The sequence below is a fragment of the Plectropomus leopardus genome, chromosome 18 (genome assembly GCF_026936395.1).
Source record: "Plectropomus leopardus strain MGB_pleo_1.0 chromosome 18, ASM2693639v1, whole genome shotgun sequence".
Lineage (NCBI taxonomy): Eukaryota > Metazoa > Chordata > Actinopteri > Perciformes > Serranidae > Plectropomus > Plectropomus leopardus.
This window is the reverse complement of record NC_142193.1, coordinates 31194495-31216527: the sequence shown is the minus strand read 5'-3', so window position 1 is coordinate 31216527 and position 22033 is coordinate 31194495. Positions and strand designations below refer to the sequence as shown.

Genomic DNA, 22033 nt, shown 5'->3' with positions numbered 1-22033 from the left:
AAAGAGCTGGTACAAATAAAATCACCAGCCCGATTCAAAGCCTTTATCTGTAACATAAACACTGCAATTACTGCTTATTGCCACAGGAGCCACCAAAGAGAACAGAACAGTCATGCTTATGACACAAAATTGCAACTGCTTTCAATCCAGATTATATTTTAAGGTTTCAAATTAGGTTGCTTTAAATGGTAATTGGGTTTAAGACATATAATTGAAGATACTGCTAAAATCTGTACCAGTTTTCTGGGACAAAGACCTTTGGAAACACAGGATTATTTGTGTCAACTTGTGGGTCTTTCTGTTTTATTTATGTGCTGAAAAAGAAATGCTTTTTCTAACATTATCAAATCAACAACACCATTGTTGTAGCAAATTTTTATTTGCAATACTAGCCCAATGGCTCTGTGGGTGGCAGTGATGGTCTGTATATGCACCACTTTGGTTAAAACTAAAATATTTCAACAATCACTGCATGTCAAATATCAAGGCCCAGGGGATACATCCTCTTGTGATCCTGTAGTCATGTGATGCCTTTATCTGAGTATATGGAACTATCAGTAAATACAAATGAAATTCCAATTTTTGCATATGAAAGAACTTTCTTCTTAACAACAAAAGCAATAACCAAACTATCTTGTCATTCCACTACAGTGAGAACTTAACTCATGACATATATTAACTTTCACTTAGATTATGTAAACTCGTTCAAAGTTAAATGAGTCATTTTACAACATAAGGTTGGGAAATAAAAACTAAAGTGAGGCTCCTTATGTTACACACAGAGAAGACAGAAAACAGTTACAATTATATATTTATGAACCTCCCAAAAGTTTGGCTGTTGACTGTTCTAACCTAAACAATCAACACTTAAGGAACTTTACCAGAAGTTTCAGCTGTTAGCAATGTGCCAATCTCACAGCTATACAACACAAAATCCCCCTAAAACCCACATGCTGAACTTGTTAAATTTATGCCACTTCAACTCAATTACGTTAGGTTTTTACACATCGTTAAAGAACAGAAATGACGAGAAGCAGTAACAAATAACAACTTCAGTATACTCACAATTTACATAAGGCTGCCAGCCGCTCCAATGTATATAATGTTTGGTTCTGTGATCAGAATGAAGTGTTACAAAGTAATGGACTCATTATCTTTTCTTCTTGGACACCCTTAAAAAAACAAGTCTTCACAAAACACCCTAAGGACATCCACAACAAAACCCAAACCAGTACGCTGGGTCATAAAGCTGTCAAGTGCTGTATTTTATCAAGGGATGTAACTGCACAAACAGAACATGACTAATCCTACAAGTATAAACTTGTATTTTAATCATTGAAAATGTGCACATTCAAGCTTAGCCTATAATAACAAATGGATTTCTATGTTCTGTGCCTGTGAGTCTGAGTGAGTCTGAACGCTGTAAAAATAATGATGTATGAAAGTCAATGTTGCCGCTAATTATTGACATACCCACTTAGTCATTAACCCTTTAGTGCCCGCTTTAATATCACACATACTCATACCGCTCTACGCACAAAATGCACTTTGCAAAATTAAGCTTTAAAAAATGTTGTGGGTTAATATGATTTTCAGCTTTCATTGAATGAAGTCCTAATCATAGATATCAAATATTTTGAATTTTAACCCTCCACATGCCAAGTTTTTGTCATGATGCCACTATGTTTTTAGCTTTAAATGAATGATGTTCAGTCTCCTCCATGCTCAGTGTGTGAGTGTAGCTGCTGACAATCTGGGATATGTCAGTGTGTGAGTGTAGCTGCTGACAGTCTGGGATGTGTCAGTGTGTGAGTGTAGCTGCTGACAGTCTGGGATATGTCAGTGTGTGAGTGCAGCTGCTGACAGTCTGGGATCTGTCAGTGATCAGCAGCTACATTGACTGTGACAGGTCACCTAGTGGAAATAGCATGTATTTCCTCCATATGCCAAATATGGTCAAAATGACCTCATCAGGTGGAAAATAGTCAAAATGACAAATTCAGAGTCAAAAGCCCAGAATGACACCCAGAAATAATACAAGTCCTGTTTTTCTGCTCTGATGGCTGTGGGATCAAAAATGTCAGTTTGAATGGGTTTTAATGGAGCATTTTTGGACCTGAACAGTCTGAATGTAACTATTTAGTTTCCACAGTGTATTTTAGACTTATTGTAGGAGCTGAGCTGCAAATTCACTGATTACACTCAAACACACAATCTGGACATTTAGGACACATGCATCAACACACACACAGTTATCACAACATGACGAATGAAAAGGGACTAAAATGCACAGTCCCTAAAGGGTTAATCTCACATCAAGAATTTAAGGTGATAAACTCTGATCCAGAAAATTTCATTTTGGATAAAGCTTATGACAAATCAGTTTCCGATTTAATATCTACAGTTTGTTAGACAAAGATTTAAACAACATTAAAGTAAATTTAAGTATTTGATCACAGATTGTGTTGTTACCTAAAATTCGTGGATTTAGGATTTTGGTTGGATATCTCTGATTTTTACATAAAAATTACCAGTACACTTGCTACAATATTTTACTATTTGATTCTACTTTGATCTGAGTGGGTTAAAATGATTTTAAAAGTGTAAACCACACCCAACTTTACACATAAAGCACACCCCAACAACAGCATCCAAACAGAGGCGTCACCAGGTAATTAATGGACGTTATAGAAGTGACAAAGGTTTAAGGCGTGCCACGTCTCAGCTGTCACAATGGTGTAAATGTGAGCTCTCTCAAAGCCGTTGAAGTCAGTGACCACGCTAACAGAGTAAGCGCCCATGCTGTCGAAAAGGAGCCAGTCCCCCACGTGACACTCGGGCATCCAGTAGTTTTCAATTACTTTATCAAGGCTGTTGCAAGTTGGACCCCAGATGACAGAGCGGTATTTCTGCTCGCTGCTCTCGACAGCCTGCACAAACATGGAAAAATAACATCAACATCACACTGGTTGTCATTTTCCACTACAATCTGTTCCTTTACATCTCATGTCTGACATGGAGCTCTACAGTCACTGTGCATTTAGAGCCCAGTATCCAAAAAAATTACATCTAAACAGAACAGCTCCACACCTCGAGATTCAAGTCCAATGCCAATGTTAACTATCACACTACATTTCATATGCACCCATTCACAAAGCACACAGGCATTCCCACACTGCTGGCCAAGGCTACTGCCCAAGGTGCCACCTGTTACTCAGCCAACATTCATACTCTCTCACACTCTTTCCATTTCCCAAAGCCGAAGACCAGAGATGTCAGATATGGATACAACAGTGTGGAAGACCACATGAACATCTGAATCCATCAAAGATAAATATAAACACTTTCGTTCGTTTCGAGGTAATAAAAATATTAATATTTAGCCGTCTTTGTTTGCTAACGTTACGCAACTTGGCAAACAAAGTTAGCTAACGTTAGTTGTAATGTTAGGTGTTTATATTTATCTTTGATGGATTCAGATGTTCATGTGCTCTTCCACACAGTTGTATCCATATCTGACATCTCTCTTCTTGGGTATTTGGCATTGGGAAGGTGAAAAATTAGACCCCCCCCCGAAACATTTTGGGTATCAGCTGTCAGACTTGCAGGTCTCGGTCAATATCTCACTGATAAAGTTGAAAACTTCATATTTCACATGCTAGGAGCGAAAGCTCGTCAGGGTTAGCAACTGTAACCAAGGGCGGCGGGGCTAAGTGAAGGGACACTTTGCAAATCATTACTTTTTGTTTTCATCTACATTTTACACAGAGTCCCATCTATTTTGGCATTGGAGCTGTGTTTGAACTCAAATCATTATTTCTAAACCTGACCACATGGTTTTGGTGAGTGAAAATGTTACTCATCAACGGACCTATATGCCATTTTTGGAGACATTGGGAAACAACCTATTCAGTTGCTAGGTGTGATGACGTGGTGTATTTACCCTGTGAGGATATGGTTCAATGTTGGTGTGACCAGGGTCATAGTTGAGGCAGCTCACTGACCCATAAACTCCATCGTTAATGTAGTACATCATCATTCTCTCAGGACTGGTTTCCTCAACTTCTGGAGAAAAAAGATGCAAAATTATTTTAAAAAGTTAAAGTTTCGGATATTGCAACAATAAAAGGTCTTGGCAGATATATCAAAAATAATATTAAAATTATTATAAAATAATCATTTTCTTTTGCAGCCGTCCAACACATGCAACCAGGTATTTGGGGAGCTACACAAAATGATAAACTAGAACCCTGCAAATCAGTAGTGTGCTCACTTAGACGCTGAACGTGGCTGCCGCTGAAGATAAATCCTGATGTAGAGGTGCATTGCCTGATAGTTGTCACTGACACCACTAATATTTAAAATCAAGATAGTTACATGTCAAACAACAACATTCATGTAGCTTCAAAAGACGCATCCACATATTACCACCTTGTTTATCTATATCCTCTAAGATCACTCTTTTGGCGATGACGTTCACCGCCAGAGTGAAGGCTGATTCCACGTAGAATCGTCCTGGTTCTGCGATGATCCGCACACCACTGTCGGGCGGGAAGAATTCATCCAGTGCTCCATTAATGACCTCTGAAAACTGGAAAGGAAAAGCATAATGGGTTAAAATCATGTTTGACATGTAGTAAACCACTATTAATCTTCTAGACGTTTCACAGACACTTTAAAAGGTTAAGGTTTCTGCATGTTTCTATGAACCAAGAGCCACGTGATTAGAAAACATGGGTGCAACCCAAATGACATCACACAATCAATGACCATGAGCATTATATATATATTTTTAAATTTACCTCCTCAAATTTCCCCTTAAAGTCTCCAGTCCCAGAAAATCCTCCTCCAATATCCAAGAGTCTCATCTGGAATCCCTGCAGATTCTGAAAAAGTTATCAATCAACATGTTTTACTGGTGTTGGAAGAAGTATTCAGAACCGTCATTTGAGGAAAAGTACTAATGCCACACTGAAAACTCCACTACAAGTAAAAATTCTGCATTCAAAAGCTTTTTAAAGGTATTATTAGAAAAATGTAGTTCTGTCCTGTTTTCAGCTTTGTTACGATGTATTTCACAGCTGATCCAAGAGGGTTTTTAAAGTTTATTAGGAGAATTTCGGTTTGATTCTTGTATTCTGTTGCTACAACGATGACTTACCCCAACGTCAAAGACATGGCGTGCATCTACTATGGCCTGCCTGAATGCCGAACCCTCATAGCAGCCGCTGCCGACATGAAAGCTGACCCCAATGACCTCCACGCCGAGCTCTCCAGCACGTTCCAGCAGCTTACCGACTGACACCAGTCTGGCTCCAAACTTTGAATTCAGTCTAATCAGCGATTTGGAGTCATCCACTGCGATGCGGAGTACCAGTCTGGAAAGATGCAAAAGTATTAATCAACACGCTAACAAGAACCTGCGCTCAATAAAGAAGCAAAAACTATTAGTAGCTGGTCTCTTACTTGGCTTTGGGGTGACAGAGAGAAACTTTTAGGAGTTCATCCTCATTATCAAAAGTCATCACATCTACTCCATGAGCACAGGCATATCTGAGGTGAGACATCGGTTTGGTTGTATGTGCGTAAATGATTTTATTAGGCGACACTCCCAGGGACAGTATCTTCTGGATCTCACCCTGAGTGAGACCGAAACATGTTTCAGACTGAGGAGGAAACAACATTTCTCTGGAACAGAGCAAACACAGCCGGATCATCTTTGAAATACCTTGCTGGCACAGTCGAAACCAGTGTCCAAAACAGTCATCATCTTCAGAACTGCTGCTGTGTTGTTGCACTTGACTGCATAGAAAGGCTTGACTCGAGGCAGGTTAGTCACCCACCTGTGGTGCCTCCTCAGTATGCTGTCTAGATCTGCCACATGGAACGGCTCCTCGATGTCCTGAATAAAGCAAAGTTAACATTTTATTTCTGAAAATGCAAATCTCAAGAATCTCACCTGTCAACAAATCTACCACACAGTCCTCTCCTTCCACAATGTGCTGTGATGTATATCTGTTTTATGAATTTCATCTGTGTTTACTTTGTCATCTCTTCAGTAATATTTGCCTCCGTAGTGATCAAAACTCTTTTTCATCCTCGAGTTAGTTTCTGCACCTTTCACGGTTTGCATTGTACATATTGTTAATTTCGTTACCATTTGTTTTTGTATATTACGTTTTTGGTCGTTTTTAATAGTGAAGTTAACCAGTCAGTTAGTTTAGACGGCCAATAAAATGAAGAAAAGCGCTGTCAAGCCACGTTGTATGTTTGTCTCTTTAATAATTTTGGAAGCCCTTTGAACCAAGTGGAAAAACTGTGACCTAAAATTAGCATCAACTCTCTGATACTCACCACTGAACTGCACTCTTTTATTTTACTGTCTATGAAATCACTGACGGTCCTTCCTTTGTCTAAAATGTCAATGTCCCAGTTCTCAGGAGACAAAACCACTGATGCATTTGAAGTTGCTGCTCCTGCAACAGATGACAAGCAGGAAAAGACAAAAGTGTAAAGTTAATAAACACATGTCCATTTCACAATAAAATTTCCTTTTGTTTAATAATGATATATCTACATTTTGCCATGTGAGCAGTCCTAAAATATAGGCAGGTAGACACATTTCCCTCACATTACATCACATATATCATCGCTGAAGGTCTTTTTTTTATCTTACCACGGCACAGATGCTTCTTCATTGTGATGCAACCCTGAAAATCTCAACTTTCAAACAGAGTAAGTCTGAAGAGTTTCTGTGAAAAATAACTGGATGTGGGTTTGACAGCAAATACCAACACTCTTCCAACTACCACTCATAAGAACGCGCTGATTTTATTTGGTCAGTCCCGATTTTTCCCCGCCCACTGAGAGGTCGTCACACTGAGACACACAGATCAGGTGTTAGACAATTTGCCAGAGACACAGAGGCTGCTTACTCTGGTTGGTGCAGCATTTTGGTTATTATAAGGAAAGCAATGACTTGAGCTCTTCCTGTCGCAGTCAGCATTAGGTTTAGGACTGACCAATTACAGCTCTGTAAGTGAAGAGGAGGATTTTAGATTTAATTATGGATTTTATTGGGAGCAAGTGCAGAGAAACTCTTTTCTTGGTTCCCATCAGTGCATTTTTGCAATTTGTCAGTACTTATTTATCATATTTACAGAAATAATATACTACCACTAAAAAAGACAATGCAGCGGTCACAGTGCACACACAGCACAGCCAGAAAATACAATGAAAGAAATCAAAATGGCTCCACCAGGCGTGCTTCACCTGTCCTCACCTGTGAACAACACCTTCTCCCTATTTAGTGCAAAGAAGGATTACCTCTCCCACTCCTAACTCTTCATCACGAAACAATACCACATACATTCAGGATAGCCCGCATCAATGGATCAGATTAAAGTGTTCGTGCTTCATTCGTTCACAACAACAGAATCACCTCGAGTGACCCAAACAGGTCATCACAGCGGCTCGGGACATCGTTTTTTTACCTTCAAACACAGTTCAAAAACTACGTTTTACATCAAGTTCATTTACCAGGTATGTTTACAAAAATAAATGAACAAATACAGTTATAAATATGACAGGTATAAAATATAGAATAGATTAGAACGGAAAGCCTTTATTGTCATTTTATAACAAAATGTGAAAGTGCTACTTTTGAGAACAGTAACAAGTATTCAAAATGTAAAGAATGACACAAACCGATAAAATATAAGGCACATACAGCAAATAAAGAGCTAATACATTCCTTAAAATAGGGTAGAAATTACCCATTGTTGCACAGAAAAAAGCATGTTTTGTGGATTTTAGTGTAACTTAACTACCAAATACAAATATACGTGACCTTACACGTTGTGCTGAACTGTTTTTTGGTCACTTGAGGTGATTCTGTGAGGTCGTGAGAATATATGAGACTCAAACACTTTCATCTGATCCATCAATTAAATGGCTATCTAATAGGTATGTTGTTTTGGGATAAAGAGTTGGCCAATGGAGGGTTAATCCTTCTTTTCAGTGAATATGCAAAAGGTGCTGTTAACAGGTGAGACCAGGTAAAGCCAAACACACACACACACCCATTTCAAAGTGTAGGATATGGTGCATTTCACATGTAATAAATCAGAGGTTTCAGCTAGAACAGGTTGTTATAATCGGGCACCGCTCATAATGACAATCTGGCTTGACCCGGTATAGCAAACAAAAGTTTCCCATCTTGCTGTCCTGGAACGTAACTTTATCTTAACTATCTCTTCAAGATCATTGAGAAAGTACTCGCTGATCAGCTATGGGACTTTCTTCAAGACAATAGTCTATTTCAAGACTTTCCACCACGGTTTAGAGGGGATCATAGCACAAAGAAAGCCCTGGTAAAAAAATACAAATGACCTGGTTGCTTCAGACAAAGGACTTGGCTCTGAACTTGTCTTATTTGGTCTTTGTGTTGCATTTAGCACAAACATCCACATCCTACCACAGAAACTGGCACATGTCCTTTAACTGGCCTCAAAGAAACTGCGCTAAACTAGTTTAAAGCCTCTGGGAACCCAAATCACCCACAACTTACTTAATAATAATGTAATTTAGGGTCATACAACAACCCATACACAAAAGCTGCGAAAAGACAGACTCGTGTGGTGCAGCAGTGAGTTCACTGTCATTAAAAATGGACTTGATAGCCTATTTTTAACGAGTTTAAAAATGCTAATTTTGGTGGGAAAGCGGTATATTAGTCGCCCTTCTGTACCTGTCCAGCAGATGCCCTCAGACTTCCTTATACACCTGTTTCCACTTCTCTCATCACCCCTGAGTCCGCCGGTACTGGCCTGCTGCTAACACAAGGCGGCTCTTCTCTGGGACACTCTGGCTCCTGTAGTGTGAGGCCTCGATCAGACAGAGCGCTCTTCAGCAGACTGGGTGGCTTTTTGTCATTGACTTCTATGAAAGTGAACATTTTGCGCCTTGTATTTTTCTGCTCTATGCATCTCACGTTTTTGCAGCACCCTGAAGTTTGGTTGAAAATACTTAAACTCGGACAGAACCAGAAACATCACCATGTGGTTGTCCGCCTCTGTGCACCAGTCATGTTGCACTTGCTGTTTTCATCGGTGTTAGTCAGCGGTTTATGCAGATGACCTACGAAATAGGCTCCTTGACTGCACACATTTCTAAATGGTGCTGAACATCTGCTTGTTCTGTCCTCTGTAATGTGATTTTTACGTTTTTGTGTTTTAACTGCAGATTATCTGCTTAACATGATTTTGTATTCACTGTCTGCATTTTACATGTCCTGCTTTTGCACGACACTGACTTACTCTGAGCTGTTTATCCTGTTCAGCTGTTGATGTTTTACAATCTCAGATTCCAGGTCGACAGGTCGCTTGCTTTGTTAGTTGTCTTAATGACAGATTTACAATGAAACTGATCAATGTGTATTGTTCCTAAGAATAATTAGAGGACACTGACCTTCGTCTCTGGTAGCTTGTACAGACTTTCACTTTATTGTCCTCACAGACATCCATTGTGAGGACCAACTTCCCATGTGTATGAATACAGTTCTCTGCCAGGCAGAAAAGGACAGCTGTCAATAAGCGTGGGACAGAGATGGTCTTTTGTTGGCAGTAACAGGTCCAGATAACAATCATCTTATACTGGAAACACGAATACAAAAACTCTGTCTCATCACCATTATATAATTACATGAGGCATTCCTCAAGGTTTCGTTCTTGATCCCATTTTACTTCTAATTTATTTCAGTTAATTTTCAGTTGTTCCAGTGGATCCTGCTGTCTGGCAGAACATAAAAAGAGCTGGTACAAATAAAATCACCAGCCCGATTCAAAGCCTTTATCTGTAACATAAACACTGCAATTACTGCTTATTGCCACAGGAGCCACCAAAGAGAACCAAACCCAAACCAGTATGCTGGGTCATAAAGCTGGCAAGCGCTGTATTTTATCAAGAAGATGGTCAAGATGATGTAACTGCACAAACAAAACATGACAAATCCTAAACATATAAACTTGTATTTTAATCATTGAGAATGTGCACATTCAAGCTTAGTCTATAATAACAAACTGATTTCTATTTTCTGTGTGTAGCAAGAGGGGCTAAGAATTACAAAGCTTACAACTATCTTAACTAAGTCATAACTTGTTCACAACTAGTTTAAGAGCTTACAACCACCTCAACTAATTTTGAACAAGCTTACCATATGCTAATAGCTTGCTCTGTTAATTTCTAACTCACTTACAACTAGCTTTTAACTACCTCAACAAGCTTATAGTTAAACTAAATTATAACTAACTTATGATTGGCCCAATTAACTTAAAATACAGCTAAACTTGCTTAATAGCTCAATAAATTCACAACTAGCTTGCAACTAGCTCAACTAATTTATAACTAGCTAACAAGTTGCTCAACTGATTCTAACCATTCTTACAAGTAACTTAACTAATTTTAAACTAACTGACATCTACTCAGCTTGCTTACAACTGGGTGAACTAGTACCTTAAAGCTCAACTAGCTAAAGCTAACTAGCTCAACTGGCATATAACTAGATCAACTTGTAGCTTAAAAGTAGCTTAACTAACTTACAATGAAGTTGCTTACGACTTCATGGCGTGAAGGGTGCTGAAGAAAGTCTGAGGTAAAAGAGGCATCACTCTGTAACACCATTGTACACTCGAGACTGGACTTTTATTCTAGTCTTAACAACTCCAGAGTGATACAAAGAAGAAGAAGAAAAAGAAAAAGAAAAAGAAAAAGAAAAAGGCATACTTTATTTATCCCCAAGGCAAATAATTGTTTTCACCCTGCTGTCATATCACATCAATGGATGTCGTAGAAGTGACAAAGGTTTAAGGCACGCCACGTTTCAGCGGTCACAACGGGGTAAATGTGAGCTTTTTCAAAGCTGTTGAAATCAGTGACCACGCTAACAGAGTAAGCACCCATGTTGTTGCTGAGGAGCCAGTCCCCCACGTGACACTCAGGCATCCAGTAGTTTTCGGTTATTTTGTCGATGCTGTCGCAGGTTGGACCCCAGATGACAGAGCGGTATCTCTGCTCGTTGCTCTCGACAGCCTGAGCAAGCATTGAAAAATAAAATCAGAAAATCATACTGGTTATCATGTTTACCCACAATCTGTTCCTTTGCATCTCATGTCTGACATCACTTTTAGAAATTTTCTCAGCTCAGATGGTGACGGTCTCCAAAGCATCAAAGTGACGCAGTATAAAGAGCAACAATATCCACGTAGGGATGACACTGGTGCAGATGGATGGATCAAACAAATGCAGGACTTTCACCCTGAAGACCAGTGTTTGTGTCTCGTGTGACAGTCAAGGTAACAAATGTACTTATTTTAACCCAAAATATGATGTATGTGCTTTTGGTGAATAACTAGGACTGTTGTTTTGTATTCCACTATTGTGGTATGAGGACGTGTTGTATTTACCCTGTGAGGATATGGTTTAATGTTGTTGTGAGCAGGGTCAAAGATAATGCAGCTCATGGAACCATACATCCCATCGTTAATGTAGTACATCATCATTCTGTCGCGGCTGTTTTTTTCACCATCTGAAAAAAAGAATACAAGCAAAATCACAACGGTTGCTAAATATGCAACTATAAAGTATCTTTACAAATATGTTGAAAATGTAGGAACAATTATAATGCAAGTTAAAGCTGTGAGCAGCAATGAATGGGCCCTCGCACGTTCCTGCAGGTGGGGGGCGTGCTGGCGGGATGATGGTTGATGCAACCTTTGAAAACTGTGTGAGCAATCTAGATGTTATTTCCTGCATGGAGTGTGTGGTGCTAGAAATGACATATTGCAAATTTTTGTACCACCTGTGTGTTGGCTATGTGGGGCTAGAGAACATGTACTCAGCATACTGTTACAGACTATGTTTGAACCGTTTTATTGCCAGTTTCGTGGCTGCCCTCAGTAAAAAAAACCTGCAGGTATGACAGCAAGGCCGACTGGGAGGAATTTTTTGCCCAGTTTGAACTTTTAGCCTGGCCTGGAAAATGGTCCACTGACATTAAAGCTCTTCAGCAGTGTGCAAAGTTTTGCGAGTTTACGATCATCTTTAGCCCCTAAAAAATGTGATTCATGTTAACATTTCCTTGCATTAATACAAGTTCCTCGCACTGGTCGATGCTACAGATTCTTTTTATCAGTGGTCCCTCTGTCCCTCCTCCCCTTGCAACCAGGTTTTTGGGTTATGCACAAAGTGAGTAACAACAACCCTGCAAGTTCGGATTGTGCTATATGTATACTCAACATTCTTGTGGCTTCAAGAAATATCTATACATTACCGCAATGTTCATCCATATCATCTAAGATTACTCTTTTGGCGATGACGTTCACCGCCAGAGTGAAGGCTGATTCCACGTAGAATCGTCCTGGTTCTGCGATGATTTGCACCCCGCTGTCAGGTGGGAAGAATTCATCCAGTGCTCCATTAATGACGTCTGAAAACTGAAAAGGAAAAACACAATGAGTTATTATACCTTTATCAATATTCCAGACATTTCTCTGACACTTAAATACAAAGTGACTTGCAGTAATCAGTATCACTGACATTATAGGCAACAAGGTTAAGGTTTCTCCATGTTTCTATGAAGTAAGAGCATGTAGCATGAAGTGATGTAGTTGTGATTCATTCCTGACACACTGCAGACCACCACAGACCACTGTTTGAAACCAACAAACAACAATTCTGGTTGTGATTGCTATCAAGACAAACCTTTTCAAACCAATTATCAACAGTGCCACCATATGGCTACACTATCCCTGCACTGTCTACCACTTTGAAATAATGTGCAAGAACACATATTGCTGTAGCAGCAAGTAAAATGAAAGGTCAACAGTATGTTCTGTGAACATGAATCAGCCTTTTTTTACCCTTTCTAGTAGGCATTTAAAGGTTTCTAGTTAATCCACACAGTCCTTCAGGGAAAAGGTGTAAAAGGTTGTTTTACATGTATTAATTACTTCTGTGTTGTTCTGTATGACTTCATTTCTGGCTCATGTTGTCTTTTGACCTGGATATGGAAGTGCAGAACAACAAACAACCACAATTACTGTATATTTTTTCAATTTTACCTCTTCAAATTTCTCATGAAAGTCTCCGATTCCAGAGAATCCTCCGCCAATATCCACGAGTCTCATCTGAAACCCCAGCAAATTCTGAAAAAGATATTAATCAACATGTTTTAGCAAGTTCGAGTTTTGCAGGATAGCAAAAAATGGTCTGTAATTTTTTTTGCTTCTAATTTTCTTGCCTTGACATTCTTACCCAACCCTAGCTAATCCTACTCCCGTGCCCCTCATAGCGCTCTTCTCTTTTAACCCCAAACCAAACCAACCACCAAAGGCCAAGAATACCAGCCAATCATTGTGAGAGAAGGGCTGGTCGTTCCATCTCTATCCTTGGAACATTTATATAAGTTAAAGTACTAATATCATAACCAAAATATTCCACTACAAGCAAAACACTGCATTCAAAAAAAGGAGTTCACTTAGCTTGAGAAACAGGAGAATTTCAGTTTACTTCATGTGTTGTGTTGCTTTGATAATGACTTACCCCAACGTCAAAGACATGGCGTGCATCTACTATGGCCTGCCTGAACGCTGAACCATTAGTGCAGCCGCTGCCGACATGAAAGCTGACCCCAATGACCTCCACGCCGAGCTCTCCAGCACGTTCCAGCAGCTTACCGACTGACACCAGTCTGGCTCCAAACTTTGAATTCAGTCTAACCAGCGATTTGGAGTCATCCACTGCGATGCGGAGTACCAGTCTGGAAAGATGCAAAAGTATTAATCAACACGCTAACAAGAACCTGCGCTCAATAAAGAAGCAAAAACTATTAGTAGCTGGTCTCTTACTTGGCTTTGGGGTGACAGAGAGAAACTTTTAGGAGTTCATCCTCATTATCAAAAGTCATCACATCTACTCCATGAGCACAGGCATATCTGAGGTGAGACATCGGTTTGGTTGTATGTGCGTAAATGATTTTATTAGGCGACACTCCCAGGGACAGTATCTTCTGGATCTCACCCTGAGTGAGACCGAAACATGTTTCAGACTGAGGAGGAAACAACATTTCTCTGGAACAGAGCAAACACAGCCGGATCATCTTTGAAATACCTTGCTGGCACAGTCGAAACCAGTGTCCAAAACAGTCATCATCTTCAGAACTGCTGCTGTGTTGTTGCACTTGACTGCATAGAAAGGCTTGACTCGAGGCAGGTTAGTCACCCACCTGTGGTGCCTCCTCAGTATGCTGTCTAGATCTGCCACATGGAACGGCTCCTCGTTGTCCTGAACAACATATAATAAGGTCAAATAAGTTAAAACTTCATCTGTTCTCACAGAAATCTATCTTGCATCTTCAAGCTCTGAACAATCAACAGAATGACATAACACCAACGAAAACGCACATAAAATAATACCTGTGAGGAAGCCCTCCAGCGGTCCTCAAAAAGACAATATACAATTTACAACCATTTGCCTCTGGGACAAACACTAATGTGTCAAATATTTACATAAAGAGCAAGCACCAGCTAAACAGTGCCTTCAGCCATGCAGCAATGAATGAAACCAAATAAGGATGTTATTTTTAAAAACGTACTATTTGCTTTAATCTTCAATCACAAGAGAATAGACGGATGGAAAGATAGATTGATAGATTGAGAAACAGCCCTGCTTGCCTCCATGAGTTTCACATTGATATGTAGTTGAATTTAGATAAAGCAGCTGCTGAGTGTGAGCCTTATACCAGGGAAAGTTATAAAAATCTGCCTATCAGCACACATCACGCAGCCTTTCATCAACGGTCTGAAGACAGCGTCGAGCTGTTTCAGTGTCAGTGTGAATTTAGTGGAAGAGCTGCTGATGCAGCTGTGTTGCTTGTGCAAACTGGGCAGGCGTTAAACTGACTGTTCACCGGCAGGTCAGCGGCTCTGGAGATGGCTGTATCAGAAAGTCTGCTGAGCCCGTGGAGGGATGGGACGCTCCAGAATCAGTGCAAGGGGCAAAAGGATCCAATGCAGGTATCGTTAGACTGCAGTTGTTTCGGTGGTATGGGGTTGTGTTGGTCAGTACCTTAAAGGTATTGCATGCTGATACAAGCCCTTTTCACAAAATATCCACACAACAGGAGTGCTGCATGGAGGGTATTTATTTTAAGGCCAACCAAAAAGGTTTGTCAGAGAGGGAACTTTTGTGTCGTAGAACAAAACATGAAAATCTCTTCCGCTTTTGTTGAGCACAGATCTAACTTCTAACCTAAAACGAATTGACTTTGAAACGAAGAAACAGGAAGTGTAAAAATACAAACTAACCTCTGGGTATAGGAGTCATTCCTGAAGCGCTCTAAATAAAGTTTAATAGTTTGGGAAACTTCAGCGTCAACTCTCTGATACTCACCAATAAACTACGCTCTTTTATTTTGCTGTCAATGAAATCACTGATGGTCCTTCCATTGTGTAAAATGTCAATGTCCCAATTCTCAGGAGACAGACCAACCGATCCATTTGTAGTTACTGCTCCTGCAAGGAATGACAAAAGTATAAAATGAACGAACACATATCAATTAGATAAGGATGAATTACGGTAAAAAAAAGGTTACTTCACTACATTATTCCATGGTAGTAGTCAAATAACAATAAATAGGCACAGTTGTTACACCACATTAATCATAACAAAAGTTTTGTTTTTTTTTGTCTTACCACGACCCATGTAGTCCTCCATATGCTGGACACCTTAAAATCTGAAATCGCAATTTAGCAAATGCTATCGAAGCATTCCTATAAAACAGAACTGGACGTGAGTTCGAGAACAGGCTCTGGCACGCATTTCCAACGAAGACTGAAGCAACTAACAAGCGGATTTTATTTGGTAAGTCCTGACTTTTCCCCGCCCACTGAGAGATCGACACTTCCATTAGTACACTATGACACACGGATCAGGTGTTAGGCAATTTGCCGGAGACAAAAAAAGCTGTTTACTCTGGTTGTTACACCATCACAGTAAATATGGGGAAAGCAATGACTTGAACTCTTCCTCTCAGTCAGCTTTAGGGTTTGGCCTGACCAGTCAGAGCTCTGTAAGTGAAGAGCAGGGTTTTAGATTTAGTTCTGGATTTTACAGGGAGCCAGTGAAGAAAAGCTAAAACAGGAGAAATAAACGTTTTTTGTTATCACAGAGAGTAAACATTATTTTTATAGCCATTCACTTGTCTGAAACAATGGAGCAAGTGTTTGTGTTTCGCACGTCCCTAAGTTCATTTACCTTTTTTTTTTTTTTTAACCAAAGCTACAATTATGAAAAACATACTACATGGATATTAGTATAGCTACATTTGTGCTGAACACAAAAAAGGTGACTTTGATAACACTGCTTACATTTGTTTCAATGGGCACATTTGCCTCACACGTTGCATAAGATCAGATCATCCTTTATTAGTCCCACAGTAGGGAAATTCACAGTGTTACAGGAGCTGATGGGTACAGTGTAAAAAAATAATTACAAATATAAAAACATCAAAATGTTAGATAATAAAAAACAAGGTACCAAGTATGATTTAAAAAAATGTGCAAAAACAGTAACATAAAATAAAATTACAAAGGTTTCTTTTCTTATTGTACCACTCCTACCATATGGTCCTCCATATGTTGAAACCTGAAAAATGATTTGTGGGGAAAGCGATGACAGAAGCTTGTTCTGTCAGGTGAGTGGCAGTTAAAGGACCCATTACTTAAATGCAAATCTTTGTTACATATTTGCTTACATTCTTTACACTTCAAAACATACAGACTCTGTCAATAGTTTGCAGACTCCATCCTCTTCTTTTAAAAACCCGACAAAGCTCTTCAGATATTTGGAGATATATTCTATATATTTTTTATTATAAATTTCTGTTAATTTTAAGGTTTTTCACTTGCAGCACTTGTTTATTTTTCTTTTCTCCTAATGTGTTTATTATGACAATTATACACCAAATTACTAATTTCTAATTTCACAAATTTCTTGGTAGATGAAAACCTATTTGGCAACAAACCTGATTGTAATTCCAATAAAAAAACAAAACCAATGATGAATTAATTCCAGCAGCGATAACTGTCTGTTTTGAAACCCTGATATTATTTCTGTACTAAAGAGCTCCATTACTGTCCATTAACTAAACTACAGTGCCCATGTTCATCATTACGAAGGAACGTCACACTGATTTTAACAGTTTGTGTTCGTCATTTTACTATGAGTCTGTTGAAGGGCTACAAAATAAGCGTAAAGCAGTGAGTTGTGTTTACAGTCTTGCTAAAAATGTTTTATAAAACTGTAAACTGAGTGAAAAGCAGAGAACGAGCACTCAGTGTGGCAGACTTGGTAAAGGCATTGGCTTCACATGATATTACTTCAAGAATCAATGGTAGTGTTTAAGAATTCGGAAAAAAAATTAGGCGTATGAAAACTGTATTACAAACTGCTATGTCTTGTTCAAATAATGGTTTGTGCTCTGTTTTGGTTTTTGATTTTGCATGTAGTGCAGACTGCTCTGCAATTATACACACACTTTTTCATTAATCAATTTTATCAGCAATCTCTACATTATAATGCAGATAAAAATAATCTAATAAATAATAATTTTGGCTCTGATAACCGGCCACGCCGATAATCTGTCGGCCTCTCACAAATATAAAAAATCCAATGCACAAACCAGACTTACAAGTCACAGCTTTGTGTTCTGCTCTCACTGCATGAGAAAACGTGAAAAACAAAATTCATCGCGACAAAATGAAGTGCTTTATTGATGCCAGTTTTTTTTCCTTATTGTGTCATGCTCTTTGACGTTGAATATGAGTTCAGTCCAGGTGAGGAAGCTCAGGTGTCTGAATGTGTTTCTGTGTTAATCCTTCTAACCGGAAGTATGTAACCCCTGCAGGCCTGCATGGTGGACACCTACCCTTCCCAGGTCACATGATCAAAACAACCTGTTTACCTGATGCAAACGCTAAACCCAAGACAAGCAACCCTCGGGGAACGAGAATATGATGGCTCACAGTGTCAACACAGAAACTAAAAGGTAAACAGGTGAGCAACCATTCTTTGTTTTTATTTAGACAGTAAAATACACAAGTAAATAAAGTGGACGCTTTTTTTCTCCTTTTGTTCTTCATGTATATTACAGTAAGTCTGTAACATGATTTTTTTCCTCGTATATTACAGTAAGTCTGTAACATGATTTTTTTCCTCGTATATTACAGTAAGTCTGTAACATGATTTTTTTCCTCGTATATTACAGTAAGTCTGTAACATGATTTTTTTCCTCGTATATTACAGTAAGTCTGTAACATGATTTTTTTTCCTCGTATATTACAGTAAGTCTGTAACATGTTTTGTAACGTTGGACCTTTTATGTTCTATGTGGTGCTGCCGTCTTGGCCAAGACAGGCAGGGATATTTTTTATGAGCCCTTTACTAGTTAAATAAAGTATTATAATGGTAATTGTTAATATTATTATTATTATTAATAAACAAGCGTATTGCTGCTATGGATGAAAGGAAAAACAAACCCTACCACATTCCTCCCGACATGTTTACTGCATGAATGAACATCATGTTTATTGTTAATGTTTGTGTGGCCAAGAAACACTCAAAAAGTCTTCAGAAAGCCAGCTGTCAGAGAAAATACTCCACCTCCAAGAGTTTGACAGAAGCATGTATGATATGATATGACATGATAAAATATATGCCATTACCAGAGGCATTTTTTAAGAAGAAAAAAGTCATAAAAAGTCACCAAACACCTCAATAGTCTGTTTAGGATTCATTTCCAAAATGATAAGACCAGTATAAGTGCAGTAAGAAAGAACAGGGTTTAAAGTTTTCAGCATGCCCTGCAGACTGTTAACAGAACGGTAGTTATTAGGGCTGGGCAATTAATCAAAAATTAACCCAAACCGATATTCAAAACCTCTAACCGCCTTTATCTTGCCCATGTCAGTTATCTTTTTTATTTTCTATTTATTTTTTAAACTCTGTTAATCCTTTTCCCACCTGGGTCGCTAACTCGTTCTTCTGGCGTGTATGTAATGCTCTATGGGGCTCAACCTGCCCATACCTGTCTCTAGGTTTACAAGACATTTCTAGGATTTAGGAAGATTCTAGGACTTAAGGACATTTTTAGGATTCTGGGACATTTCTAGCATTTTAGGACATTTCTAGGATTTAGGCCATTTTCAGAATTTTAAGATGTTTTCAGGATTTTTAGAACGTTTTTAGGATTTTAGGACATCTGCAGGATTTTAGGACATTAGGGTCTTATCTAAGATCTGTTGGGGGGTGTGGGGGATCCTCCACTGTCACTTTTTCTGCTGAAGAACCTCTATTTTGATGCTGTTTTATGCACTCTGGCACCTTATTGATACTAAAAGGACCAAACAATTCACAGTGTGACTCACTTCATTTTTATTGTCAATTAGAAAATGGTTGGGGGGGCCACAAGGCACCCTGTCGGGGGCCAGATTTGGCCTGCAGACCTTAGGTTTAGCATCAGTGCCATAGTGCATAAAAAGGATCAAATCTGAGCTCAGTTCAGCGCAGAATAACTCATACCTGCCAACATCATCTATCCTCAGATTTATAACACTTCTCTGTGCAGATAACACTATACCAAACGTGACAGAAACAGACTCGGAGCATAAAAAGGAAAAAAAATAGCTCCTACCACACTCTGTGGGAGGAGGGGACTCCGGTGTTGGTTGGGTAGCTCGCCATCAACAGACCACCCAAAATACCTCACCTAGAGAGGTCATGAAGAATAACTAATCAGCACATCTCGATTTGTGTTGTACAACATCAAAATATCATAATTATTAAAATCATATTCAATTAAAGTAAAGGCACCTTTATGTCAAATTAGGCTAACATGGACATATACATTCACTTATTTTCTCTGGTTACCATGGATACGACTGAAACTTTTCCAAAGGAAACGAAACTGCTCATTTTGTGTTGACAGACGTAAGTCATAAAGTCATAAAACAGCTTTAAGCCGGTAAATGTCTCGACTTGTGTTGGCCTCTGGTGTCCACCGTGTGTGTCCTTCACTGGACACCATCTGCTCTGACGGTACTTCCCTACAGCAGCTTAATATTACTGGTAGCTAACGTCTTTCTTAAATTAACCGTCTACAAAACCCGACACCGTTATACCGTCCGCCCACAACGTACATCGGCACTCACATTATTTTGATGTCGGATAAAAATGTTAATATATTGATGATATTTGTCACTTACGAGCGTCGACACACCGTGCTACGGTTAGCTTAGCTTCCAGCGGCTAAATGCTCGCGAACTTACTTTCTGAGCGCGCGTGAGTGCGCGCGTGATGAGAGGACGGCAGGTCGCTAGGCAACACTTGTTGTTGCTGGGCAGAAGCGGGAAAGTAATAATTACGTAATCGGACTAGCTAATAACTGACCTGGCTAAGGAAGCAAAGTTAGCCTGTTTCGTTTTTAGATTAGAAAAGACGCAACATCGCCCGCGTAACGTTACCAGCAGCCCAAGCAACACGGACACATTTAGCTCAGTGAAAAAACGTTTTTCTCAGAAAAAAAGTACCGTTACTTACCGGTAAACAGCTACAATCCGGTGTTTACGGTCTGATCATGGAGGTATTATAGTGAAGGTCTGACAGGACACCAGGTAATGCTGCCTGGTGCAAAGGTCAGAGGTCGCTGTATATACATATATATAGTGACATAACTGAAGTGTTAAAAAAATACATATTTATTGTTATAATCCTACTACTGTAAATTTCAGCATTCATTTTATTCCTTAACTAGTCTTCCTGATAATATTCAAAACAATAATAAAACGAAATACTCTGAAAATAACTAACCTAGAATCACTATAGAGTTACCCATTTTTAGTTTTTTTGTTGTCCGACCCTGAAGTCAGCGTCACCCTGGTTCTCCTGTCAAACAGCCTACAGGATTTTTTTCCATTGGATTTTGGATTATTGCAGAAAATAAGTGGCAAACTAACATTTATGATACTTACATGTTGTTCAAAAAGATAATCTACACTTGACCACCACCTTTCAGGATTTTTGAAGCATAAATACAGTCACTAGATGTACGATGCTGAAGAGAAAAAAAAGACAAATAAAAGCACTTTTTCAATGTATGGCCACGTATGTTGAGGGTGAACATGAAGCTCTGGTGAAGAGAAAGTCTGTCTATTTAGGGTGATTTTAATCACCATAAGCTCACTAAATATAAAAACAATCTTAATGTTTTGGGTCTCGCCTTTTATGAAGTAATTCCACCATATATTAAATTTCAAAGTTTATAAGTATGTTTATATATGTGTCTCTGCTAGACATGACAGACTGCCGTAAAAAAAAGGAGAATAATTGCATGTAAGTGTTTTGAAATAACAATTATATTCTAGTCAATGACATATAATTAAAAAAATATATAGATATAATGTTTTTTGGGCATTTGGACACGGTGAGCTGAAATTAGCACACAGTGAGGTTTTTTTTAATGCAGTCTGGACACGGTGTCTTTTGGTAGTTTTTTCATGATTCTTCTTGAGTGATCAATCCAAAAGACATTTATCAAACTTGTTTAGACTCGTAATCCCCTGACACAGGGCACGCAATCAAGCGTGTGTTCACATTTTAAAGTAGCAAAGAATTTAACGCAGCCATGTCTGCGGTGTGCAGTGAATCTACGTTACTGCTTCCAACGCATGTTAAAAACACACAGAAGATAGTATTTACTTGCAGAGACCAGCGGCACATTCCTTGTTTGCTCATTTTGTTGGTTCTAAATATTATTTTTCTGTATGGAAAGGTATGTCAACATGCTTACCATGAATTATACTGTGTACATAGGTTAATAGTTGGCTCAACTCGAAACTATGTGTTCATTTAGTTTGCATCTTCCAATATTTCTTTTAGAGCATGTAACATGCTGTCACAGCTAATTCAGTTATAAATGTCA

At 38.9% G+C, this 22033-nt stretch overlaps 2 protein-coding genes across 2 annotated transcripts; both read right to left on the bottom strand.

Annotated features, from left to right (window-relative positions):
- Positions 1–2675: 2675 nt before the first annotated feature.
- On the bottom strand, positions 2676–8956 carry LOC121940505 (ornithine decarboxylase-like). Its single transcript, XM_088069091.1, has 9 exons — positions 8785–8956; positions 6355–6476; positions 5729–5902; positions 5467–5639; positions 5162–5378; positions 4803–4886; positions 4429–4591; positions 3944–4065; positions 2676–2930 (listed from the first exon to the last, which is right to left on the bottom strand). The coding sequence occupies exons 1-9, from the start codon at positions 8954–8956 to the stop codon at positions 2676–2678; spliced, it is 1482 nt and encodes a 493-aa protein (XP_087925217.1).
- A 1377-nt stretch (positions 8957–10333) lies between these two features.
- Positions 10334–20947, bottom strand: LOC148186544 (ornithine decarboxylase-like). The gene is made up of 10 exons (XM_088069090.1): positions 20923–20947; positions 19748–19789; positions 15448–15569; positions 14167–14340; positions 13905–14077; positions 13600–13816; positions 13119–13202; positions 12329–12491; positions 11463–11584; positions 10334–11088 (listed from the first exon to the last, which is right to left on the bottom strand). Exons 1-10 carry the CDS (start codon positions 20945–20947, stop codon positions 10834–10836), a joined length of 1377 nt encoding a protein of 458 aa, XP_087925216.1. The 3' UTR covers positions 10334–10833.
- Positions 20948–22033: the final 1086 nt, after the last annotated feature.